Source organism: Mastigoproctus giganteus, chromosome 5 (assembly GCF_048544385.1).
Source record: "Mastigoproctus giganteus isolate SK-2022 chromosome 5, ASM4854438v1, whole genome shotgun sequence".
Lineage (NCBI taxonomy): Eukaryota > Metazoa > Arthropoda > Arachnida > Uropygi > Thelyphonidae > Mastigoproctus > Mastigoproctus giganteus.
This window is the reverse complement of record NC_143579.1, coordinates 215,472,602-215,494,564: the sequence shown is the minus strand read 5'-3', so window position 1 is coordinate 215,494,564 and position 21,963 is coordinate 215,472,602. Positions and strand designations below refer to the sequence as shown.

General features: G+C 35.9%; 1 protein-coding gene across 4 annotated transcripts in view; it reads left to right on the top strand.

Moving 5' to 3' along the window:
• Positions 1-21,963, top strand: part of LOC150086098 (histone acetyltransferase KAT6A-like) — a 171,358-nt gene that overhangs the window by 141,994 nt on the left and 7,401 nt on the right. For all 4 annotated transcript variants that reach the window (XM_090373705.1, XM_090373704.1, XM_090373706.1 and 1 more), the window contains one exon: positions 21,334-21,442. In XM_090373705.1, the coding sequence (XP_090229831.1) occupies positions 21,334-21,442 (109 nt within the window). The remainder of the gene's footprint in view (positions 1-21,333; positions 21,443-21,963) is intronic.

Genomic DNA, 21,963 nt, shown 5'->3' with positions numbered 1-21,963 from the left:
TTTCATGACCATTGTTTGGCAGAGGTACATTTGAGATATGATTGTGAGGGAATCTTAAAGTTATTTACTTCTTTATTTTTGTTTATTGCATTATGATTTATTTTTAATTATTTGTGAGAGGAATGTATTTAGTGTTAACACTAGAAAAGTTTTAGTGTTAACCATAAACTTGGCTTATGCTCCTTTTAGGTTTGGGGATTAGGTAGCAAGTTTTCATGATACAAAATGTTACTCTAATGAAACATCCTGACCATATTAACCAGATTTAACTGGAATTTTTTGCTAGCTTTCTGCAACTGTGAGCTAAAGGATTTATTTTTTCTTTGTTTAACTGTACAGTAAATGCCAACTACCTGGCATCCATCCATCAAAAGTGCTAGTTGCACAGGCTATCCATCTGGATAGCCTGTGCAACTAGCACTTTTGAAAAATAATACAGGTATTAAGAGAGAGAGAGAGAGAGAGAGAGAGAGAGAGAGAGAGAGAGAGAGTCTGTGAATGAAACAAACATTCTAAAAAATAAATAAATAAATAAAATAAAAACAATTCATATGAAAATTAACAAAAAAGAAAAATTTAGAAAGTTGGAAAATATTGTATTTACTCTGACTTTTGTGGAAAAAGGAACAGTAATTACCAGAAAAGTAATGTGGCAAATTAATGCAATAATCAGAGTTATTTGCAACTGTGATTCTGCTATCTGAATACCAAGGCAGGGGTATTCAGATATACCAAGGCAGGGGTGGATTAAGGATGAATAGGCTTTTAATATATATATATCGTGAATTCTCCTTAGTGTTGATGTGTGTCGGGAAGAGTAATCTACGTGTGACAAAGAAGATACTTGCGAATGGATACATAATCCTTCAAGATATACCATAGAATGGGATATTACCAATATATTGAGGTAATAACAATCATTTTGTGTTCTTAGTAAAACAAGAATGCTACCGCGGATCCGCAACAACAATTAGTTCGAGAAGTTGCATGTCAGAAAAGATACAATCGTTGCTGTCCCGATTCAGTTCCTAAAATGCGTGCAGTTATTGTTAATGGTAGATAGGGAGAGGTGGTAACAGCACGTGAAATTCTTCCTGCACAATAAATTAAAAATTCAAAGAGTTGATCTCGAACAACATTCCTTCATTAAAATTTGTTGGATGACGGAAAAAACATGTTTTTAGAGAGTTTTATTTATCCTTACATTGATACACACTTTTCTGTCATCCATAAAAACTATTATTAGAAATTTTTATCACTACTTTAGAAAATATTTACACTGAAAATGAGGCCCCTGTTCTGGTGAGGCCATGGCTGGTTTGGCTGTAGCGTTAATGCAGCTCTGTACTAAGGTACACCTAACATTCAAAGTAAAATCATAAAAATAAGACAGAAACAAAGCAAAACCTCTAGAAGTTCAAACATGCATCGTCCACCCAAAGAGTGCAAGCAATAAATGAAATTTTAAAATAAAGACAGGGATTTCAATTGTTGTCCACTATCTGGCCATAAGTCGATGTCCCTATGTGATCTGAATTTAAAAAAGAAAAAAAAAAAAAAGAAAAGAAAGAAAGAAAAAACACACACAAACAAATTAAGCTCAATAACATAACATAACATATGCCATGGCCACCACCGTCCTCTATAATTAAAATAAAGGAACATAACCAACAAATGTAAATTTGAATGCCAGCCAGTTGACAGGAACCATATGCAAATATACAGATTAACCTTAAACTGAATCATGATAAATAGGATTAAATTAAAATCAGTTGTGATAAGATCATTAAGGAAAACCAAATGACTGAATAAATTAAGATAATGAATAGAACAAGGGACAGTCAAGTGCATTTGGACTAAAGAGGATAGAGCAGAAGAAACAACAAATCACAGGAGAAGGGGCTAGACAAATTCAGTTCTGCTCCTTTTGAATTAGCATCTGTAACCCCACTTCTTAATTCCAAACCAGTCCAAACATGTGCCACACCAACTAATAAACATTCAAACTCAAATTCACCAAACTAACAAAGTTTGGTGAATTTGAGTTTGTTTATACAACACACAGACTATTTGTATGCTGTATAAACAAAATTTAATGCATGATGAAAGCTGCTCCAGAAAATTTAGAAAATTTAAACAGCACAAATACTAAAATAGTGTTTGTGAGAACTATTAATAAAATAAATTTACAATGGTTATAAAACAAGGTTAGAGATAAAGTTGGGGATGGGGAGAGAAATAACTACATTGTGGATGATGTGTAATAGCCTTGAACAGTGGATTTGAAGGGATTTTAAACTAGAGAAGAAAACTAAGAAATGCAACACCTTACATAAGAAAACTAATATAGTGAGAATGGCAGACTATGTGAACTCTGGTTCCAACTCAGTATTCTGCGCTTTGTAGAGAGCTGTATCTAAAGAAAGTTATGGGTTCTGAGTTAATGGCCACAAGAAGAAGCTGACAGTGATTGATTGGGTGTAGCTTGTCTCATCAGCCTATTTCTTTGTTTGTTGGGACCTTTCTAGATGAGTGGCAGAAGTGATTGTCATTGGATGTCTTGTTGGCTATTGCTTGCCAGTTTACTATGATCTGGTGCCTGTAGGGAAAAATTCCAAAAAGGAGAAGAGGAATGGAATGGAATGGAATGGGAGGGTCTGTGGTGTGGTACATCTTTGACCTGCATCTTCAGTTGGAGAAGAGAGCAGTTCAGACACAGTGGGTGGCGGGAGATGGTAATCTGTCAGTGTTTCTATTGATGTTGGAGCCTGAGTCTCCTTTCCTAACAGAAGTTTGAAACTCAGTCTACAGGATTGACTGCCAGTATGGGGAACACTACATTGGGCAGTAGTGCCACAGACTGGGCATCTGCATTATTATTATCAGTATATTTATCTATTTTGCTAGGTGATGGGGCATCTTTAAATTAAAGATGTTCTCCATTCAGGCATTGAAAAGGAAAGCATTGTACAATACTTAGAGACAATTGGAAAGGTCTAGAAACATTGGCAGAATTACCATTCCCTCTGGCTGGACTGCCCTCTTCCTCAACCTATGAGCCAAAGAGGTGATTTTCAGACCATGAATGCCCCTTCTGTTGCATTCCTTTTCTTTCCCTTCTCCCTCTTATGGAATTTCCCCTTGTAGGCACCAGGTGGTCACATGAATTCAAAGCAAACTCTCCAGGCAAGTACTGTTGGCTTTCTCTTATGACCAGCACTCAGAACCCCATTACTTCCTTTAGATACAACTCTCTGTGAAGTCTGGGATATAGTGTCAGAACTCAGAGTTTGCAGCGCTTGCCACTGTCATTACATCAGTTTGCTTATGCAAGGTGTTTTGTTTCTTTCTTTTCTTCACTAGCTTAACTTGCTCCTCAACACAACGTTGGCCCTAATTTACAGTTATTTGCTCCCCCCAACTTTATCCCTGTCTGTCCTTGTTTTTCAATATTGTAAATTTATTTTGTTAATTGCTCTCCCTACAAATATGTAGTGCTTCATTTAGTCCATTCTTGTATATAAAAATTTTCTAGAGTGGCTTCCATTGTGCATTAAACTTTATTTATGTCACATAGAGAAGAGTTTTTTCTTTCAGAACATTGAGTTTTGAGTTGAATTACGAATGGTTGTTTATTGTTTGAGACACACATTTGGACTGGTTTTGAAGGAGGATGTGGAAATTACAGATACTTCAGAAGAATGGAACTGTGAAAGAACATCTGTAGAAAATGCATGACCAGCAAAAACTGATTATCTGTGTAATATCAATATCGAATGGAGTGAGTTTTTATGTGAGGGATCATTAATTTGCCTCAGTGTCTTATTTTGGAAAGAGTAGGAATTTAAAAAGGGTTTTGAGGCCACACATCATTCCTGTTGTGTTAATATTCCAATATAGGTCAGATTTGTGATTTTTACATTTAGGAGAAAAATAATGTCAAGAGAAAGTTAGAAATATAGCTTTTTGATGCAGGGGAAGTAATATTTGTGATATGCTTATGGCAGGGAAGGTTGAAAGTCAGGGTTTTCTCCCCAGTAAAGAAATCTGACCTTGTCTAAAAATCCAAGTATTGTTGAAGATGAGCATTACAGCAGAAAACTTTTTTTTGTGAGAACAAAACTGAATAAATATCTTAGCTACATACACAAAAGAGTGTGGAACAGGTGAAGTTAACTATTAACTGGTGGTTGTTTTGTCAATGGCTAGTCTTTCTGACCTGAACTGTTTTCTCTTTCTGATGTACTCTGCCTCTTATTGCTTGCTAACCTGGTAACCATTGCTATTCTGCATGGCTTCTGTATTGGCTGCTAGCTCTATCAGAGCAGGAGCTGTGGCATCTTTCCGTTGGCATGCGATTCTTCCTTTGTTTCTGTTAAATTAGCTAAATTTTGCTGCATTTAAAAACTCTGGTTATTTTTGCTAAGTGATGGGGCATCTTTAAATTAAAGATGTTCTCCTTTCAGGCATTGAATGCCTCTCCATTGGAGCTGAACATGAACATTCCCAACACACTTCCTAGTGTATTGGGAATGTTCGTGTGTTTTTTTTTTATTTTCCTGCTGACCAACAGGTCTTTTTCACTGATTTGTCAATTTATATACAGCTTGTCTGGTTTCCTAAGTTCACAACAATAAGTTAACTTCTTCTGTCTTATTGAAATACCAAGCAGAAGTCTGCATATGTAATTATACTTTCTTATGAACTATAAGCAAGTGTGAAAAGGGAAATTTATTTATATATATATATATATATATATATATATATATCTTTATATAGTTTCAGTTTGCTTGGTTACTTGCTGACACTACTGCTACCTCATCATAGTGGGGATCACTAATATAGGAGGGAAAACAAACTTCCAGGGCTAAAAGGAGTAAAAATGATTTTAAATTATTTCTGCTGTTTGAGCCACAATATGTTAGGTCACACTATAACCTAACACATCCTAAGATGTTAAGAAAACAGTCATTGTACCAACAGGACTATCCATTTCTGATACTGCATGCTGACAAATGGACTTGTGAGCAAGTTTTCATTTCTTGTATAGAGCAATTGCTTATGCCTAAAATGGGGTCTTGTCGGTGATATACAAGATAAGGAGGTGATTATCCCTTTGTTATAAGGCAATGTCATGCCACACCTTGAGTATTGCACACAGGTCTAGAGGCTTAATTTTGGAATGGATGTAGAGCTGTGGAATGAGTACAGAGAAGGGTTGCTCTTACCAAGAAAGGCTTAAGTTCAGAAAATTGCATATCTGGAGACTAGGTACCTGTGAGGCGATCTGATTGAAGTGTATAAGGCCTTGAATGGTTTGAGCAAGCTCAGTGCTGATGGAATTCTTCCTCTTGCTCAGATTACAAACCTCAGGGGCATAAATTCAAATTGAGAAAAGACAGATGGTTGATTACTGGAGCAAACTTCCATCTGTCATTGTGGAAGTTGATAGCTTGAATAACTACAAGTACAAGCCAATCAGCTCATAACACTAAATTATTACTGAGCATCATCGTTTATGAACGTGTTCATGCCATCATTTGGCAGATTGCTGTCAGAATTACTCGTGTCACAGTAGACACCTACAGGTGAAATCATCACCATATGGAATTTGTTACAGAAGAGGAAATGGTCGAAATTTTGGATCAAAAAGTTATGCAAGCAAGGAGTACCTTAATGGGAAAAGAATTTATTGACCACAGTCAAACATTTTACTTAAACTTCCATATTCATCCATTATTCCTATCCCTCTAAGATGCTATAATAGTAGAAGTTTGGGAGTTCCAGACCAAGCTTCTGAAATACCAGAAGCCCTCTAAGGATCATAACCAGACTGTGCTATAATGTACTTACAATGCCCAAACTGTGAAGGCAACCACCCATCCTACCAGAGTTTCATTCATGGAAATGAAGAAAAATATAGAAATTAAAGGTATTAAACTAAAGTAACATATCTAGATGTGAGAAAGAAATTAGTGTAGAGTATGCCAAAACATACATAGGTAATAGCCACCCATAAATACCACTCTGGGCCCCGAGTGACAAGCAATTTTTCTCTGCGATTCATGGAGTGCTCTTTGAAAGTGATATAGTTTTATTTTTTGTTGTGTGATTTTCTTAAAGTGGTTCTTTGCCTAAAAAGTCTGATGTAATAACCCAGAAAAGGAATCTACTTTTCTTTTTTTTAGTATTTATATTAAATACTAACTTACTCTACTAACCTTAATAACCGCTTGGTCACTAATGGCACCGCTCCTACCTCCATGTGGCAGGGCCGGTAACCTGGGAGAAGAAAGTCCCTCTCCCAGGGCTAAAAGGGGTAAACATGGACACCAATGACTTCCCACAATTAGAGCCAAAGAGCTCTCAACATGACAACCATGAAACTGATCATGACTTCTCACTGTCGAAAAGACTAAAAAAGGATGCAAACCTCCAGCTTTCCTTATCATCCATTCTCTGTCTTTACAACCTGTCAGCAAGTTCTCCCCCCTTTCATCATACAATGATGCCTTGAAAATGCAGCAGCATCTCCAAAAATGGTGAAACGTCTTCACTCTGGTGACTTGCTAATAGAGACCTCTCACCCAAGACACTGACCTACTGTTAAGACTTACATCTTTAAGTGGAATTCCAATTCAAGTCACTCCACATAACACCCTGAATTCTTCCAAGGGAGTGATCAGTGAATGGGACCTATTAAACATTTCCGAGGAAGAAATAATCCAGGAACTAAAGGATCAAAATGTAACTTAGGCCAAGAGAATCATGATACGAAAAGACAGCACCTTAGTCCCAACACGTAGCATAATTTTAACCTTCAATTCACTGAATCTACCATCCTAAGTCAAAGCAGGTTATTTAAACTGCCGTGTTCGGCCCTTTATCCCAAACCCTCTAAGATGCTACAAATGTCAGAAATTTGGTCACTCCCAGACAGCATGTTGTGGAGATGCAACATGTCCAAACTGCGGCTGCAAAACTCATACTCAATCAGAATGCAAGGCACAAACAATGCAGTGTCCTAATTGCAGGGGCAATCATCCAGCATACTCCAAAGATTGTGATCTCTGGAAGTTAGGGAAAAAAATACAGAAATACAAGACTGAAAATAAAGTATCTTTTCAAGAAGCTAGAAGACAAGTAAAATTAAGGATGCCAAAAACCACTTACGCTTCAGCTACCCATAGTCACAAATCAGTAGCATGTCAGACAGAAATGTCAATCTCTCCCGACAAATCGATAGCTGACTGGGCTCGATCAGTACTATCGACTCAGCCTACATCTGAATCACAATTAGTGGACCAAAGTAATAATTCGCCACTCACAATTCCAACTCAAAACCTAACCCACAGTAAAGTGGCAGAAAAATTGCATAAATCAGTTCCTGTGGAGGTGAAACAATCACAACCAACAAACATGTATACTGATGATATGCCCAACAAAGAAGATTTTCTTGAATTACATGCAGATGGTGATATGGAAGATAAAAATGATTCAGGACACCCCAATTTTTTTCAGAAAAGAAAAATCTAAACCTGATTGTTATAAACAACCCACGCATAAAAAGCAGACAAATTAATCTTCCTCTTACAAAACCAAATAATGGAACATATTATCCAATGGAACTGTAGAGGTCTTCACAGTAACATAGATGATATACATGAATTAATTCACCACTACACACCTCTTGCAATGTGCTTGCAAGAAACTAATTTGACATCTGAGTTTCAATCAAAAATTACACTGTATTCAGGCAAGACAGGGCTAACTCCAACAACGCTCATGGAGGAGTAGCGATACTTGTGGATTCAAGCATCCCCTCCAGATGCATTCCATTACAAACATCCTTAGAAGCCGTTGCCACACGTGTTGTTAACGGTATTACTCTGACATTGGTTTCAATTTATCTTCCGCTTAATCATCAATATACTATTCAGGAACTCGAAGATCTTGTTATGCAGTTACCATCTCTGTTTTGTTTACAGGTGACTTTAATGCACATATCCATTATGGGGTTCCCCCCACCTCAGACAGATGAGGTAAGCTTATCGAAATGCTGATTGATAGACAGAATTTAACATTACTAAATACTGGATCTCCTACATATGTGCATCTCCCTACACATGTTCAACATCTGCAATAGACCTTTCCATTTGTTCCCCAATCCTATTTCCAAGTATAGATTAGGTATCTCTGGGTGATCCTTATAGCTGCAACCATTATCCGTTAATCTGCAAAATTCAAACATCCTATTCCTTTCCAACAGAAAATCCAATTAAATTGAAATTTTCAAGGGCTGACTGGACAAAATACAGAACGCACATCTCATTTGATAACAATATCATTCAGTTCGGTTCCATCAACAGTGTTACCGAGCACATCACGAATCAAATGCCGACAACCACGTCTGCTGCCATTTCTCAATACCAAGTAAGAAATAGATGAAAAATAAATTACTGGTGGAATGAAGATTGCAACGATGCCAAAAAAAGAGAAAAACAAAGCATGGAACCTTTTCTGCAAATATCCTACCACTTCCAATCTCATTAACTATAAACGGCTTAGAGCTAAAGCTCGTTATATCAGACACAAAGCAAGAAAAGAAATTTGGATTAAATTTGCCTCATCAGTTAATAAAACTACTGATATCAGATTAATCTGGAGAAAAATAAAATGTTTGAACAGTAAATTTCCACCTTTATCCACCCCACTACTGAACTGGAATGGACAAGAGCTCTCTAATCCTACAGATATATCAAATGCACCGGGAATTGTATTTTCTCTGTTGTTTTCTTGTAACGCTTATGATCAATCATTTCAAAAACATAAAACCGTTATAGAGAAATCCAGACAGGATTTCACTAACAATTCTGCTTTATCTTATAATCAACCATTTACCATGCTTGAGCTACAGCAGTCTCTTACCAACTCAAGAAACAGTGCTGCTAGCCCTGATGGGATATATTATGTAATGCTCTGAAATCTGGATCAAAGATCACTCTCTTCGCTGCTCGTATTTTACAATTGAATATTTTTTCTGAACATGCCTTCCCAAGTTCCTGGCACCATTCTTATGTACTACCGATTGCAAAACCCGGTAAACATCATTATGTTCCTCAAAATTACAGGCCGATATCCCTTACCAACTGTCTCAGCAAAACTCTTGAGAAAATGATACATCGGCATCTCACTTGGTTCCTCGAGTCTCAAAACTTGATAAATAACTAATTTGGATTCCGGTAAAACCGATCTTCATTGAAGCTCATGATCAAAGCCCAGACAAATATCAGAAATGCTTTCATCAAAAAGGAACATCTCATCATGGTCTTGAGGTTGAAAAAGCCTTTGACACTATGTGGCGTTTTGGAATCTTAAAGGATCTACATTCTCTTGGCCTGAGAGGTAATTTACCATATTTTATCCAAAATTTCCTTCAACAGAGATCCTTCTAGTTTGTTATTGGGAAATCCTCTCTAAAAACTTTATCCAAGAAGAAGGAATTCCACAAGGGTCTGTTCTCATCGCCACTTTGTTTTCAATGAGAATGAATCATATAATTGAACTCATTACGAAAACTGTGGATTCATACCTTTTCACAGACTATCTCACAATTTCTTGTCGTTCTCAAAACATGCATTACAAAACATGCATTAGCTCTCAAAACAGCACTAGGTGCGTTCAGAACATCTCCAGTGCAAAGTTTGTATGTTGAAGCCTCCTCTAAATATCAGAAGAAAGATGTTGCTGCTAAACTATGCAACCAAGATCCAAAGCCAGATGACCTATCCTAATTGGTCAATACTTTATAATCCACAGTTTATGACCTTCTATAGAAACAAACTGCAGACAGTTCGGCCTGCTGGTATTAGGCTAAAGCAACTAGCAGAAGATTGGGATATAATAAGATCTTGAAAGATCCTATAGATCCCGACCCTCCATGGTCTGTCATCTTGTGACAATTATTTCCACCAGTGGGGAAAACACTCTCTATCAGACATTAATATCCAACAGCTACACATTGTGCATACTCAATGTTATCCTGACTTCGCTAAAATATATACAGGCGGATCGAAGTCTGAGAGTCATTAAAGCTGAAAATAAAAAAATTTTTTTTTTTTTTTTTTTACTATTTTGTCATTAGTAGATGAAACTAGTTGAATTGTGCTGGAACTTAAATTTTCTTGCAGCAGCTGACATACAAGAGTTAAAATAAACTTTACTGTATTTTAATGCTTTTATTGATCTTATCAGTTTTTATTAAATTTGTGTTTTACTTATTTATTCCATTTTAGTATTTGCTAATTGCATTAAAGTTTATTTTAACTCTGGTTTGTTGCAAGAAAATTTTGTACTGGGTTAAATGTTTTAAAAGGCAAATGCACCACTTTTTTAATAATGCTGTACTTTAAAATAAAAATATTAAACAGCAATGCTTCATATACTTAAAAAAAAAAAGAAGAAAAAATCATTTTAAAAAATTGTCAGTTTTGTATTATAATCCCATGCTTCCAAATGAGACATGTTTGCAGGGAATCTAGTTTTCAATATAGTGCATAACTTGGCTACATAATCTAATGACTGCCACAGCTGAGTGATGAAAGAGAGGTACAAAAGAAAAGTTGCTCCCCCCCCCCCAAAAAAAAAACCAGCCACCCCTTTATTATGAAATTAACTTATACCCAGAAATCATTTTCTGTAGAAAATACCATAATGCTGCTGCTGTATTATATTCCAGATAACTAATGTGGGATCCCCCAATGGTGTACTTTGGGTTATAAACATGAATTTTACATTACTGCAGTATAATTATGGAAAAACTTCAATCAGTAACAGCAGCTTTAAAAATATCAAACTGTGATATAACTACATATGATATATTGAGGTTGAACTGTATTGCTATCAGTCAAATACAAGGTGTGGCTATTAAATAACAAGATTACATATGCAGCAACCACACACACCAAGTGTAACCTATGAAACAAAGGCACATCAGTTGAACTTAAACTTTTCCCTATTTGTCTGCCAAGTCACATTCCAGTACACTCATTTGCTCTGCAGTGAGACAGGTTTTCAGTTTGCCAGAAAAATTACAGACAAAAGAAACGAACACTGATTCAATCGTAATTTTTAGCAAAACTAAAGAAAACACCAACTGTGAAAGTTATGAGTTGTTATGTCAAGTTTATGGGGAAGATACTGTCATGGGCTTACATGTTTGAATGATAAAAAAAAGAAAAGGGATTTTTAGAAGGAAGAAAGAATGTGGAAGACAGTCAACAACCAGGCTATCTAGGTAGTCATGAACTCATGAAAATGTGGACTGGATAAGGACATTCATTAGAAGTGATCATTGTTTGAGGATTAGAATGGTTGCATCAGAACTCATTACAAAGAAACACACAAATTTTAACCAAAAATTTAGGCATGAGAAAAGTGTGTGGCAAGTTCGTGCCAAAAAATTTTGAACAAAGATCAAAGAATAAGAAGGCTCCAAGTTTGTGAAGATGGTTTGAAAAAAATTGAAGATCCAGACTTTGAGTATTGCAATTACTTTCAATGAAAGTTGGCTGTTCAAGTACGACCCAGAAACTAAAAGACAGTCATTGCAATGGAAGACAAAAACAATCCCCCAGAATTCCAACCCCCTACAGGATTGCATGAAAATATTTGAAGGAAGAGACCTGAACTGTGTAAGGATGATTGAATTAACTCTCTACTCACTAGAACCTAGCCCATTTTGACTTTTTTTCTCTTCCCTAAACGGAAAAGTGTACTTAAGGGAGCCCATTTTCAGTCATTGAAAACATTCAGAAAAAAAAAAAAAAAAAAACAGAAGTGTTAAAAAAGGCTTATAGAAGAGATGACTTTCAGAAATGTTTCTGTTCTTGGAAGAAACATATGGATCAGTGTGTACAAGCCCAGGGCAATTATTTTGAAGTGGAAAACTTGTAAGGTACAAAATGTTTCATTATATTTCTTTTATTGCAACAGTCTTGTTTAATAGCCACAGCTTTAATTACACTATTTTTTTGGAAGTGTTACAGTTCTCATATGTTCTACAATCTTTTACTGGCATATCAGCTTGTGTTTGGCATAATGCTAATTGTTACTTCTATATGTCTCAGTCCATATTCATGTACTCCTGAAGGCCTTGAACTTATTATTATTATTAGCCATATGGTGCAAGGAAGCCTGAGGCTTATGCTGCACCAGCCAAAAAAAAATTTCTGAATTACCCTGAGAGAGAAGGGAATCATCACCAAGAAAGAGAGGTATGGTGATATCCATCTCAGGACCCTGGGTGTTCCAAGCCCATAATCACCAGCTGTGAGTTCATTATAATCCAACTTATGACTCTATTTTACTTGCTGCATGACTTGAAAAGCCATTATCCATTATGGAGTCTTCCCCCCTCCTCCCCCAGGTGGATAAAAGAGGACATTTCATAGAGTCAGTATCTGATTGACATTGCTTTTCAGTACTGTCTTCTGCACCTTAGATTCATTTTTCTGAAAAATCTACTTTTGTTGTTGACCTCTCTTTTTGTTCTCCTACACTTTTTCCAAGCATAGAGTGTGGTCTGTGTAAGTAATGACCATTTGCTAACCTCTGTTGATGCCAATAACTCCCTTAGATTTCTGGATAACATGGAAATTCTCCAAAGCATGTTGGGTTACATATTTAGGTTGTTATATCCTTTGATGATCACCTTTCTAAACCCAAAACATGGACAATGTTATTGAACATATTGTCAAATAAATTTTAACTGCAATTTAACCAGTATTAGATAAGAATAGTCAAAATCCCATACATATCATTGCAAACATGCTGATCACTGGTGGAAATGATGCAAATGAAATAAGAAGGGAAGAAAAACAAATTATAATGGTATTCCTGATATTTGCCAGGAATGGGCAGGATATATCCTCCTCTCCACAGGTAGGAAATAATCCAACAGAAAAATTTTTTAATGTATCTGCCAATATTGCCTATATGAATCCTTCCAATTAATCAAAACAACAGCTGGAACTCTGTGTAAACAACACATATCACTTTAAAACTACTCAAGTAAAATTTTGTGTATATTTATGGAGCTAGACAGGAGATCACTAATCTTGAAGTGGTAATTAACACACTACAGACATGAGGGGTGGCCAAAAAATTCTGAGAACCAAGTTATATAAAATCTGTTTATAAATTATATAATAGGTTATTTTGGTAGCTTAATGTCTTATAAAATAACATGAAAAAATTGTGTCAGTGTCTTGTTCAGTTTTTTCAAATATAATGTTTCATTTTGGTAGGTGAAAGAAGAATGAATATCCAGCAAATTGTTCATTATTTGTTAATCGTATTTTTGACCAAAGAGAGCAGAAATGCTGAAGAAATCCACAAAAAAATGACTAAAGTGTTTGGGGAAGTATCACCCAGTTATACTACTCTTGCAAGATGGTCAGTGGAGTTCAAAAAAGGACAGGAGTCAGTTAAGGATGAGCCAAGCTCTGGTTGTCCTTTTGAAGCCTTCAATTCTGAAAAAATTGCCATCATTTAAGAAAAAAATATAGAAAACAGAAGAATTCAAGTGCCTGAACTTGAAAAAGTACTTAACATTTCTCATAAAAGCATATTAACAATAATGCATGTGCATTTGGGAATGTTCAAAGTTCATGCAAGATGTGCTCATGGAAGCTTTTCCATTTGTGACAAATATCAGAGATTAAGTCATCAAAAGAAAGTATAAAATTATTCTTTCTAATCAAGGTAGATTTTTCTCCAATTTAGTAACTGGTGTTGAAACAGTTTTATGATCCTGAATCCAAATTATAAAGCCTGCAGTGGAAACACAAGGGATCTCCAACCCTGAAATAATTTTCAAATCCAACTGTTAGCATGAAAAGTGTCAACCTCAGTTTTTTGGGACACAAAAGGATTGCTGTTATTTGATTACCTTGCACTTAAAATCACAATAACCGTATGCTAAAGTTAAATGCTGCAGTTCAGGAAAAAAAGACAAAGAAAGTTGGGGGATCAGTCGGGTTTGCTTCTCTATGACGGTGCATCCATGCACAAAGCCATTTACAGGCTAAGATTCATGAATGTGGATTTGAAGAATTAACACCCCCCCTTCCCAACCACTATACAGTTCAGATCTGGCTCCAAGTGATTATTATTTGTTCAGAATCCTCAAGTCTCATCTTCATGGAAATAATTTTAAAGATGATGAGCCAAAAACAGCTGTGGAAACTTGATTTGATGCTCAACCTGGGGGATTAAACTCTCTGCAGATTCAAATTCAGTTTCATTCACACAGAAAAAAAAAAAAAATCAATGCAATCACTGTATTGAACCTTGAGGTGAATACATTGAAAAATAAATAAAATTGAATTTTGTATCACCTGAAAAATACAAGGGGCACCTTTTTGACTATCCCTTGTATTTTTCAGATGGGCCTGTAAAGCATTGTGCCACCACTGCTCGGTTAAGCACCAATAAAGGATGTGTTGCCATTGTAAAATTCAATGAAATACAAAATTTAATTTTGTCTACATACTACATAGTAATGCCTGGAGTATTGTAAATGAATTTTAACTAACCAATGCCTATATAGTAGGACTAAAATAAACATGCTGCCATCTTAAAGAGAGAGATGTGAAATGAATATAGAATGGTGGAGATAATTATGCTGAATATAGTGTGTTCAAGAGATATAGGGCTAGGAGGGGGAACAGAATCATGATTCTTATCAAAAGCTCCTCAGTGTGGCCACTTTCAAGTGACCACATTATTTCCAGAGTCAAAGAATATGTTCTGATGGACGTTGAATCTGTGTGATGTGAAATGACTTCCAGTAAAGAGAAGATGATAATGGGGATAGTATTCAAGGGATTTATCCTGGAAGCCACAAATATATTCATTCCAGTGGAGGCATTTCATAAAAGAAAAATGCCAAAATGGCATCTTTCTTCGTGTGGAACTTCCTTATTCCTGATTGAACCTTAACTGAGTAAAACTGGTTGTTACTTGCCACCTGTCAGCCTACTGGACAATCTGTACCACTATCTGTTGGAGGAAGTTTGAAGTACAACATACCACTTCCATTTATTTTCAAACTAATTGAACATGATCGCAGTGGCACCAGTCCAGGAACTTTATTTCCACACTTTGTACATCTTTGTTCGTATATAACACTTTCTCCATTACATAAGATATTAAAATTATAAAATTGATTTAATGCAGTCCAGTGGTGCTGAATTACAAAGAAATGGAGGTGTATATAAAGTAGCTAAAATATGAAATCGAAGAAATACTGAAACATTGACTAAAAGAAATTGAAATTTTATTTTATAAACTCACCAAGGATTGAGTTGGTCCTGGAGACATTTTTCCTTCTGTGATTTAGTTAACAACATAGTGTTGATCTGTTTTTTTTTTTTTTTTTTCCCTTTTTATTACTGATATTTGTTGTATGATTTACGTGGTAATTTTTGATAATGTATGATCAAATTATTTGATCATCCATTACTACAGAATATTTTGGGAACAAATTACATAAAAGACATACATACATACATCTATATATATAAAGGAGAGGCAGTGGTTAAAGCTGAGTTTATGTTTATTTTGAAATATTGAAGTTGACAGTGCAAATAATTCACTCAGTAGAATGTTGCAGAATTTAGATCCCTATTGTATTTTATTTATAAAGCTCAATGAGTATTTAACCTTGCATATTATTTGGCATGCCACAAAGTCATAATCACTGGGTACAGCATTTGTGATATCAGGATCAGCTCTAGATTATTATTATTAGCCATATGCTGCAAGGAAGCCTGAAGCTTATGCTGTACCAGCCAAAAAAAAATTCCCGAGTTACCCTGAGAAAGAGAGTCAGAAGGATTAAAGACAAATACTCAAGAAATGTTCTACTTGTGGTGAAAGAAGACTTGACATTTATGTATGAAATCTACAAACAAAAATCTTCACATTTCTTGAAGTGTAAAGATCAGTGATCATATTGTCTGAAATTATATGAATATATTATGATAGTCTCAAGGTATGCCAGAGTGAGGTTCCTGGTAGCCCTGCATATGTGACAATTCGTATAAGTTAGAGTTCAACCCCCCTCCCTTCCCACAGAAAACTATTGTAGTAAGGTAAGACTTGGCAAACTGTAAACAATGGACCCATGTATATGAACTTTATTTGTGTAAGCTTAATGTACATCTTAAATTTGGCGCCTCTGTAGCCAGGTGGGAAGGAGCAGCAGTGCGTAGCACACGCTTCTTGATTAGACCGTGGTTCGAGCCCGTGATCCACCAAGTACGGAGGAGGCGGAAAGGTCAGGGAATGATCACCACATATCCCCGGAGCAATATGGCCTTAGTTGCTAATGCTCCTAAAAACCAAATAACAACAACAACATCTTAAACTACAGTCAGAATGAGTCCATCCTCAAAGGGTGTGCATTTGGAATAGGCCATGTTTAGGCTAAAGACACATTATCATTCTTATTAATCCATAAGATATCATCTAGTTTAGGTACAGAATTCTTATTCATTGAAATGAAAGCTGAAAGGGGGTCAGCATCATGGTGCATACCCCATGATGTTGACCTTACCTTCCCCCCATGTTGCCAACTGTTATCATAAAACAGACAAACTGTAACTGTGAATCACAAAGACGAATCAGGAGTTAGGCACATATGAGTGGTGTCATGTACACTGAGTTTGCTTATTTTTAGATCCCTATTGTATTTTATTTATAAAGCTCAATGAGTATTTAACCTTGCATATTATTTGGCATGCCACAAAGTCATAATCACTGGGTACAGCATTTGTGATATCAGGATCAGCTCTAGATTATTATTATTAGCCATATGCTGCAAGGAAGCCTGAAGCTTATGCTGTACCAGCCAAAAAAAAATTCCCGAGTTACCCTGAGAGAGAGAGTCAGAAGTAGAAGGAATCACCAAGAAAGAGAAGAATGATGATGATGTCCAGCTCAGGACCCTGGGTGTGCCAAGCCCATACTCACCAGATGATGTGTTAGTATTCCCAAGAAGTTTCTATTTAAAGCATCCCTCCTCTTTGGGGAAAGCCTGTAATAAGTCATGGCACCCAGTGCCCTGACATGGTGTTTACCTTATTTACGGTGCCTCCGTAGCCAGGTGGGAAGGAGCAGCAGCAGTGCGTACCACACGCTTCTTGATTAGACCGGGGTTTGAGCCCGTCACCACCAAATATGGAGGATGTGGAAAGGTCAGGGAATGACCACCGCATATTCTGGAGCAATATGGCCTTAGTTGCTAATGCTCCTAAAAACCAAATAATAATAATAATAATAAAATAATAACCTTATTTACAGCCTCAAGTTGGTCCTTTGTAGTAGTTATTGATGTGTGGATTATTGTAGAGGTGATGTCATAAATATATTCTGTGTGATTTAGGATTTATAGAAATAAATCACACATTCTTTGAATGTATTTTGGGATGTACATTTGATATTCTTGACAAGAAATACTTCTATAGCTTTATTAAAAATTTTCCAGGTGTTTGAATTTTTCACACATATATCATAAATGATGCATTCCGCATACTTTTAAAGCTGTCTTAACTCATTTCCAAAGAGCAACAAAGGAGTATATCATTCAGTTAATATATGATTATAAATCAATTACACTGCCTGTGTTCTTTTAAAAAGTAGAAATAATCCATCTTGAAAATTACGACAATAAATCTATACCAGTGGTTCCCATCCCGTGATCTGCGGTTCTCTCCCCAGGAACTGCCAGAAGGTAGTATAGAGGAAATCCATGAGCTATTTTTAATAGTAAACTATATGGCTTGCAGATTGTCTATATATGATTTTTATATATATATTTTTTTTCATTGCTTGGTGAAATCTGGAGCTTTAGTTGTCAAAAGTGGAAAAATGAGTTTCGATAAATAATTTAATAAATAAAAAATAGCTCCTGGAGCTCGAGTACTATCAAAATATAGTATGAAGAGGCCATGTGCTATTTTTAATCGTAAACTATATGAGGTGTGATCAAAAAAGTTTATAGAGTTTGTATATTAAAATTTAGGTGTTAGTGAGTTGCTATAACATGTATGGTGAATCATCTAGATATAATAATGCACAAATCACCTATTTATATACAGTCTGAATTAGTACACATTGAATAGAAGATGTTTTTTGCATTTCTTCACATTTTAAAATGAGTGATTTTACTGTGCAGTGAATTTGCAGCTCACTTTATTTAAAATTTGGAAAAGGTGCAGCAGAAACTCACACAAAATATTAAAAAATAGTTTTCAGAGAAGATGCTGTGTATCGTTTGAAGACTTAAGCAGCTTACAAAGTTTAAGGAGCTGCTTGACTGTTAAAGATGTGCCTCACTCTGGCCACCTTTCACCCTCAGAAACCTAGGCGCCTCCGTAGCCAGGTGGGAAGGAGCAGCAGCGTGTAGCACACGCTTCTTGATTAGACCAGGGTTCGAGCCCGTCACCACCAAATACGGAGGATGTGGAAAGGTCGGGGAATGACCACCGCATATCCTGGAGCAATATGGCCTTAGTTGCTAATGCTCCTAAATAACTAACTAACCTTCAGAAACCACTGATTCAAAAAGTTCATGATCTCAAAGGAGTGATTGATATTTAACTACCTGTGAAGTTGACATTTCTTATGGGATGTGTTAATCATTATTAATACAATATTCAGAATGTGACAGGTTTCTATCAGGTTTGTGCCTCAGTTCTCACTAGTTCACATATGTTAAGATCTTCAACAGTTTGCTACTGCTGATTAACACTTTGTTTCTTCCATCATTACTGATGACGAATTATGGGTGTGTGACTATGAACTGGAAACAAAGCCTATTCCTCTCAGTGGAAGCACCATTTTCTCCAAGGTTTAGTAAAGCAAGACAATTTTGATCAAATGTGAAAATCGTGCTTATATTTTTTAACTCACAGTGTGTTGATCATTATAAATATTATGAATTTGATATCTACAAGCAGTGAACCAAGAATACTACAGAGCAGTTCTACGGTCATTGTGCAATTCTGTTTGGAGAAATTTTCTCTGATCATATATTTTTATTTCAGAGAAGCTCTTGATACAGCTGTACATAAGACTGTTATAAAAATTGGAGCAGTGTGGCAATTAAGGGCAAGTTACTGCAGTGGATAAAGGGATAGTTGAATGGGAGAAGAACAGAGAGGTTTTATCAACGGGCACTGCGCTTGGACAAATGTTATTAGTGGAGTCCCCCGGGGTTCATTGCTGTGCCTGTTGTTGTTTTCAGTATTTATTAATGATAATTGATGAGGATGTATAAGGCTTAGTGTCTAAGATACTTCCATGGGCACTGTTCTTCTGAATTGGCTTCTATAATTCCCGCTCTCTCTCTCTCTCTCTCTCTCTCTCTCTTTCAAAACAGTCCGAACACGTGCCACCACCAGCCAACATCCATTTACTGTCCAACTTCAAACCCACAGAACCAACCTTCCTTCATACGTATTTCCTGAAAATTACAATCTACAGAAGTTCAAGTCCAATGTCAACAAATATCTTCTTTCGTCTTCTCAACCTCCAACCCAAGCACGGTACTAAGTACTAATACCTCTCGTGTTTGGGGTTCACATAAAAAAAAAAAAAAAAGTTGCAGACAATATGAAGGTTAATACGGTGGGTAATGACAACCATCAGGATATGCTACTGCAACAAGATCTGTACAAATTAGGCAGATGGGCTGAGACGTCACAATTGAAGTTTAACATTGATAAATCCAAGGCACTTCGTCTGGGTAGTAGAAATCCCAGATTAATGTACCAACTGTGTGCTATCACACTCAGAATAGTGGAAAATGAAAAAGATCTAGGTTAATTATGCAGTCAGATATGAAGCTCTCTGCACAGTGAAGATAGGTTTCCATGAAAGCCCATGGGGTTTCGTCAGTGATATCCAGAATTTTTCCAGTATGGATAGGGATAAAGAGATGATTATCCCTTTGTATAAGGAAATGGTTAGGCCACATCTTGAGTACTGTATACAGATTTGGAAGCCTCATCTGTGGAAGGATATGTATCTGTTGGGGTGGGCTTCAGGGAATTGGCATTTGCATCATGAAGTGCACCTGCATACTTGCCACTTTCTTTTCAAGAATTTCTCGTGAAGCACTCCATCACTGTAGTTTACCCTGTGCCATACTGACTGGATTTATCTTTCTGTGATCCCCCAAGGCTGTTTTTCAAAGCCTGCTTGAAAGGGCATAGATTTTCAAAAACTGTGAAAATTATTCAGAATGCAACAGCAGTCATTAGCAGTTTAAAAGGAAACCTATTACAAATGCTTGCAGAAGTTGCATATGTGTTGATATTGATGCATATAGTGTCCAGCAGACTACTTTGAAGGAGATCCATCCAAGTAGCTGATAAGCTTTGTCACTTTCCAAATCAGTCCCTAAACTTTTTTTGAACACCTGAGATGTTTTTGTAGATTATCCATGCATGAATTTTCAGTTTATTTTTCTTTTAGTTTTCATTTCTTGATGAAATCTGCAGCTTTAAGTTGTCAAAAATGGGAAAACAAGTTAATTATTAGTTAATAAATAGTTTGATGAGCTGATGGCATCTTTAAAATCATATGGCAGGTATGGGGGAAAAAATATATTAAAAGAGATCCTTGTTGCTGAAAGGATAGAGAAACACTGAGCTTTACCCTCACTAACTTATTTACCTCATTGGTAATTGTTTGATTAACCTTTAACTGATTTGTTTAGTATGAAAATGCAGTGATTTGAAATATTATTTCAACTTGATGCCCACCCCCTCTTTTCCTGCCCTTGTGTCCATCTTTTATTTTCTTTTGCATGATTTATTTTCTCTGTTTTAATATAATATAGTTAATTTAGTTAATATATGATTAATTTAATGAAAGAATATATGTGTATGTGTGTCATTTCTTATTTTTTTCATTTTATATCACATTTGATAGTGGATGATTTTTTTTTTTTTTATTGAGATTTATTTCTATGACTTAAACTTCATAAATTATATAAAATGTGTTTTTGACATATAGTCTGTACATCAGTAGTGCACGTAACGTCTTTCAACTTACACCAATGTTATGGGCATTGGGACATTTTCAAAATAACACAGATCACTGGTAAAATATATACCAGTACTTTCTTTATTAACTGCATTCAAAATAACTTAAGGAGTGAACCTTAGAAACTATAAAAGTAAAAGCTTGTTCTTTTTATTTATAATGCATTTATAAAATGTTTCATCTAATATTAAATTAGTTGCTTTTAATGTTTTTTAGCACTAGATACTGCAATGGGATTGCCTACCCCTTGTGATTCTCCAGTTTCAGAGGATATTAACAGGGATTTTGATGGAACTGAAAATGGTACCCAGATTCTTGAGGAATGGTATGTTGACCATACTGATTATAATAAAAGATAGCATATAAATTGCAATTTTTTAAAAAATTTAAATTGTTTACATTTTTAGGTTTGTTTTCTTTAATCCTTCTGCCTCCAATCTGTAGGCTACTCCTGGACTTTTGTTCCCCAGGTGCAGGACTTACATTTAGTAGTATTAAACCTTAGTTGCCATTCTTTAGTCCATATTTGTAACTGGTCCAAATCATTTTGAAGTAACAGATTAGTTGTTAAACTGCTCTTTCACAGTTTCAAATCATCCATAAACTTTGACAGCTTCCTTTGCACTCTCCTACCAGTGTCATTAAGGAAAATTAAGAAGAAACAAGTGGGAGAGGGACTCCTAGCACTGATCTCTGAGATTTCCCCACTTGTGCTGGTTCACTGTGAATGATGTCAACTTAAGGCTACTTTCTGTCTCCATCAGCAAGCCCTTAATCTACCTAAAGATCCTTCCAGTTTATACAATAGCCTCTTATGTGGAACCATATCCTCTCTTTTGGCCAATC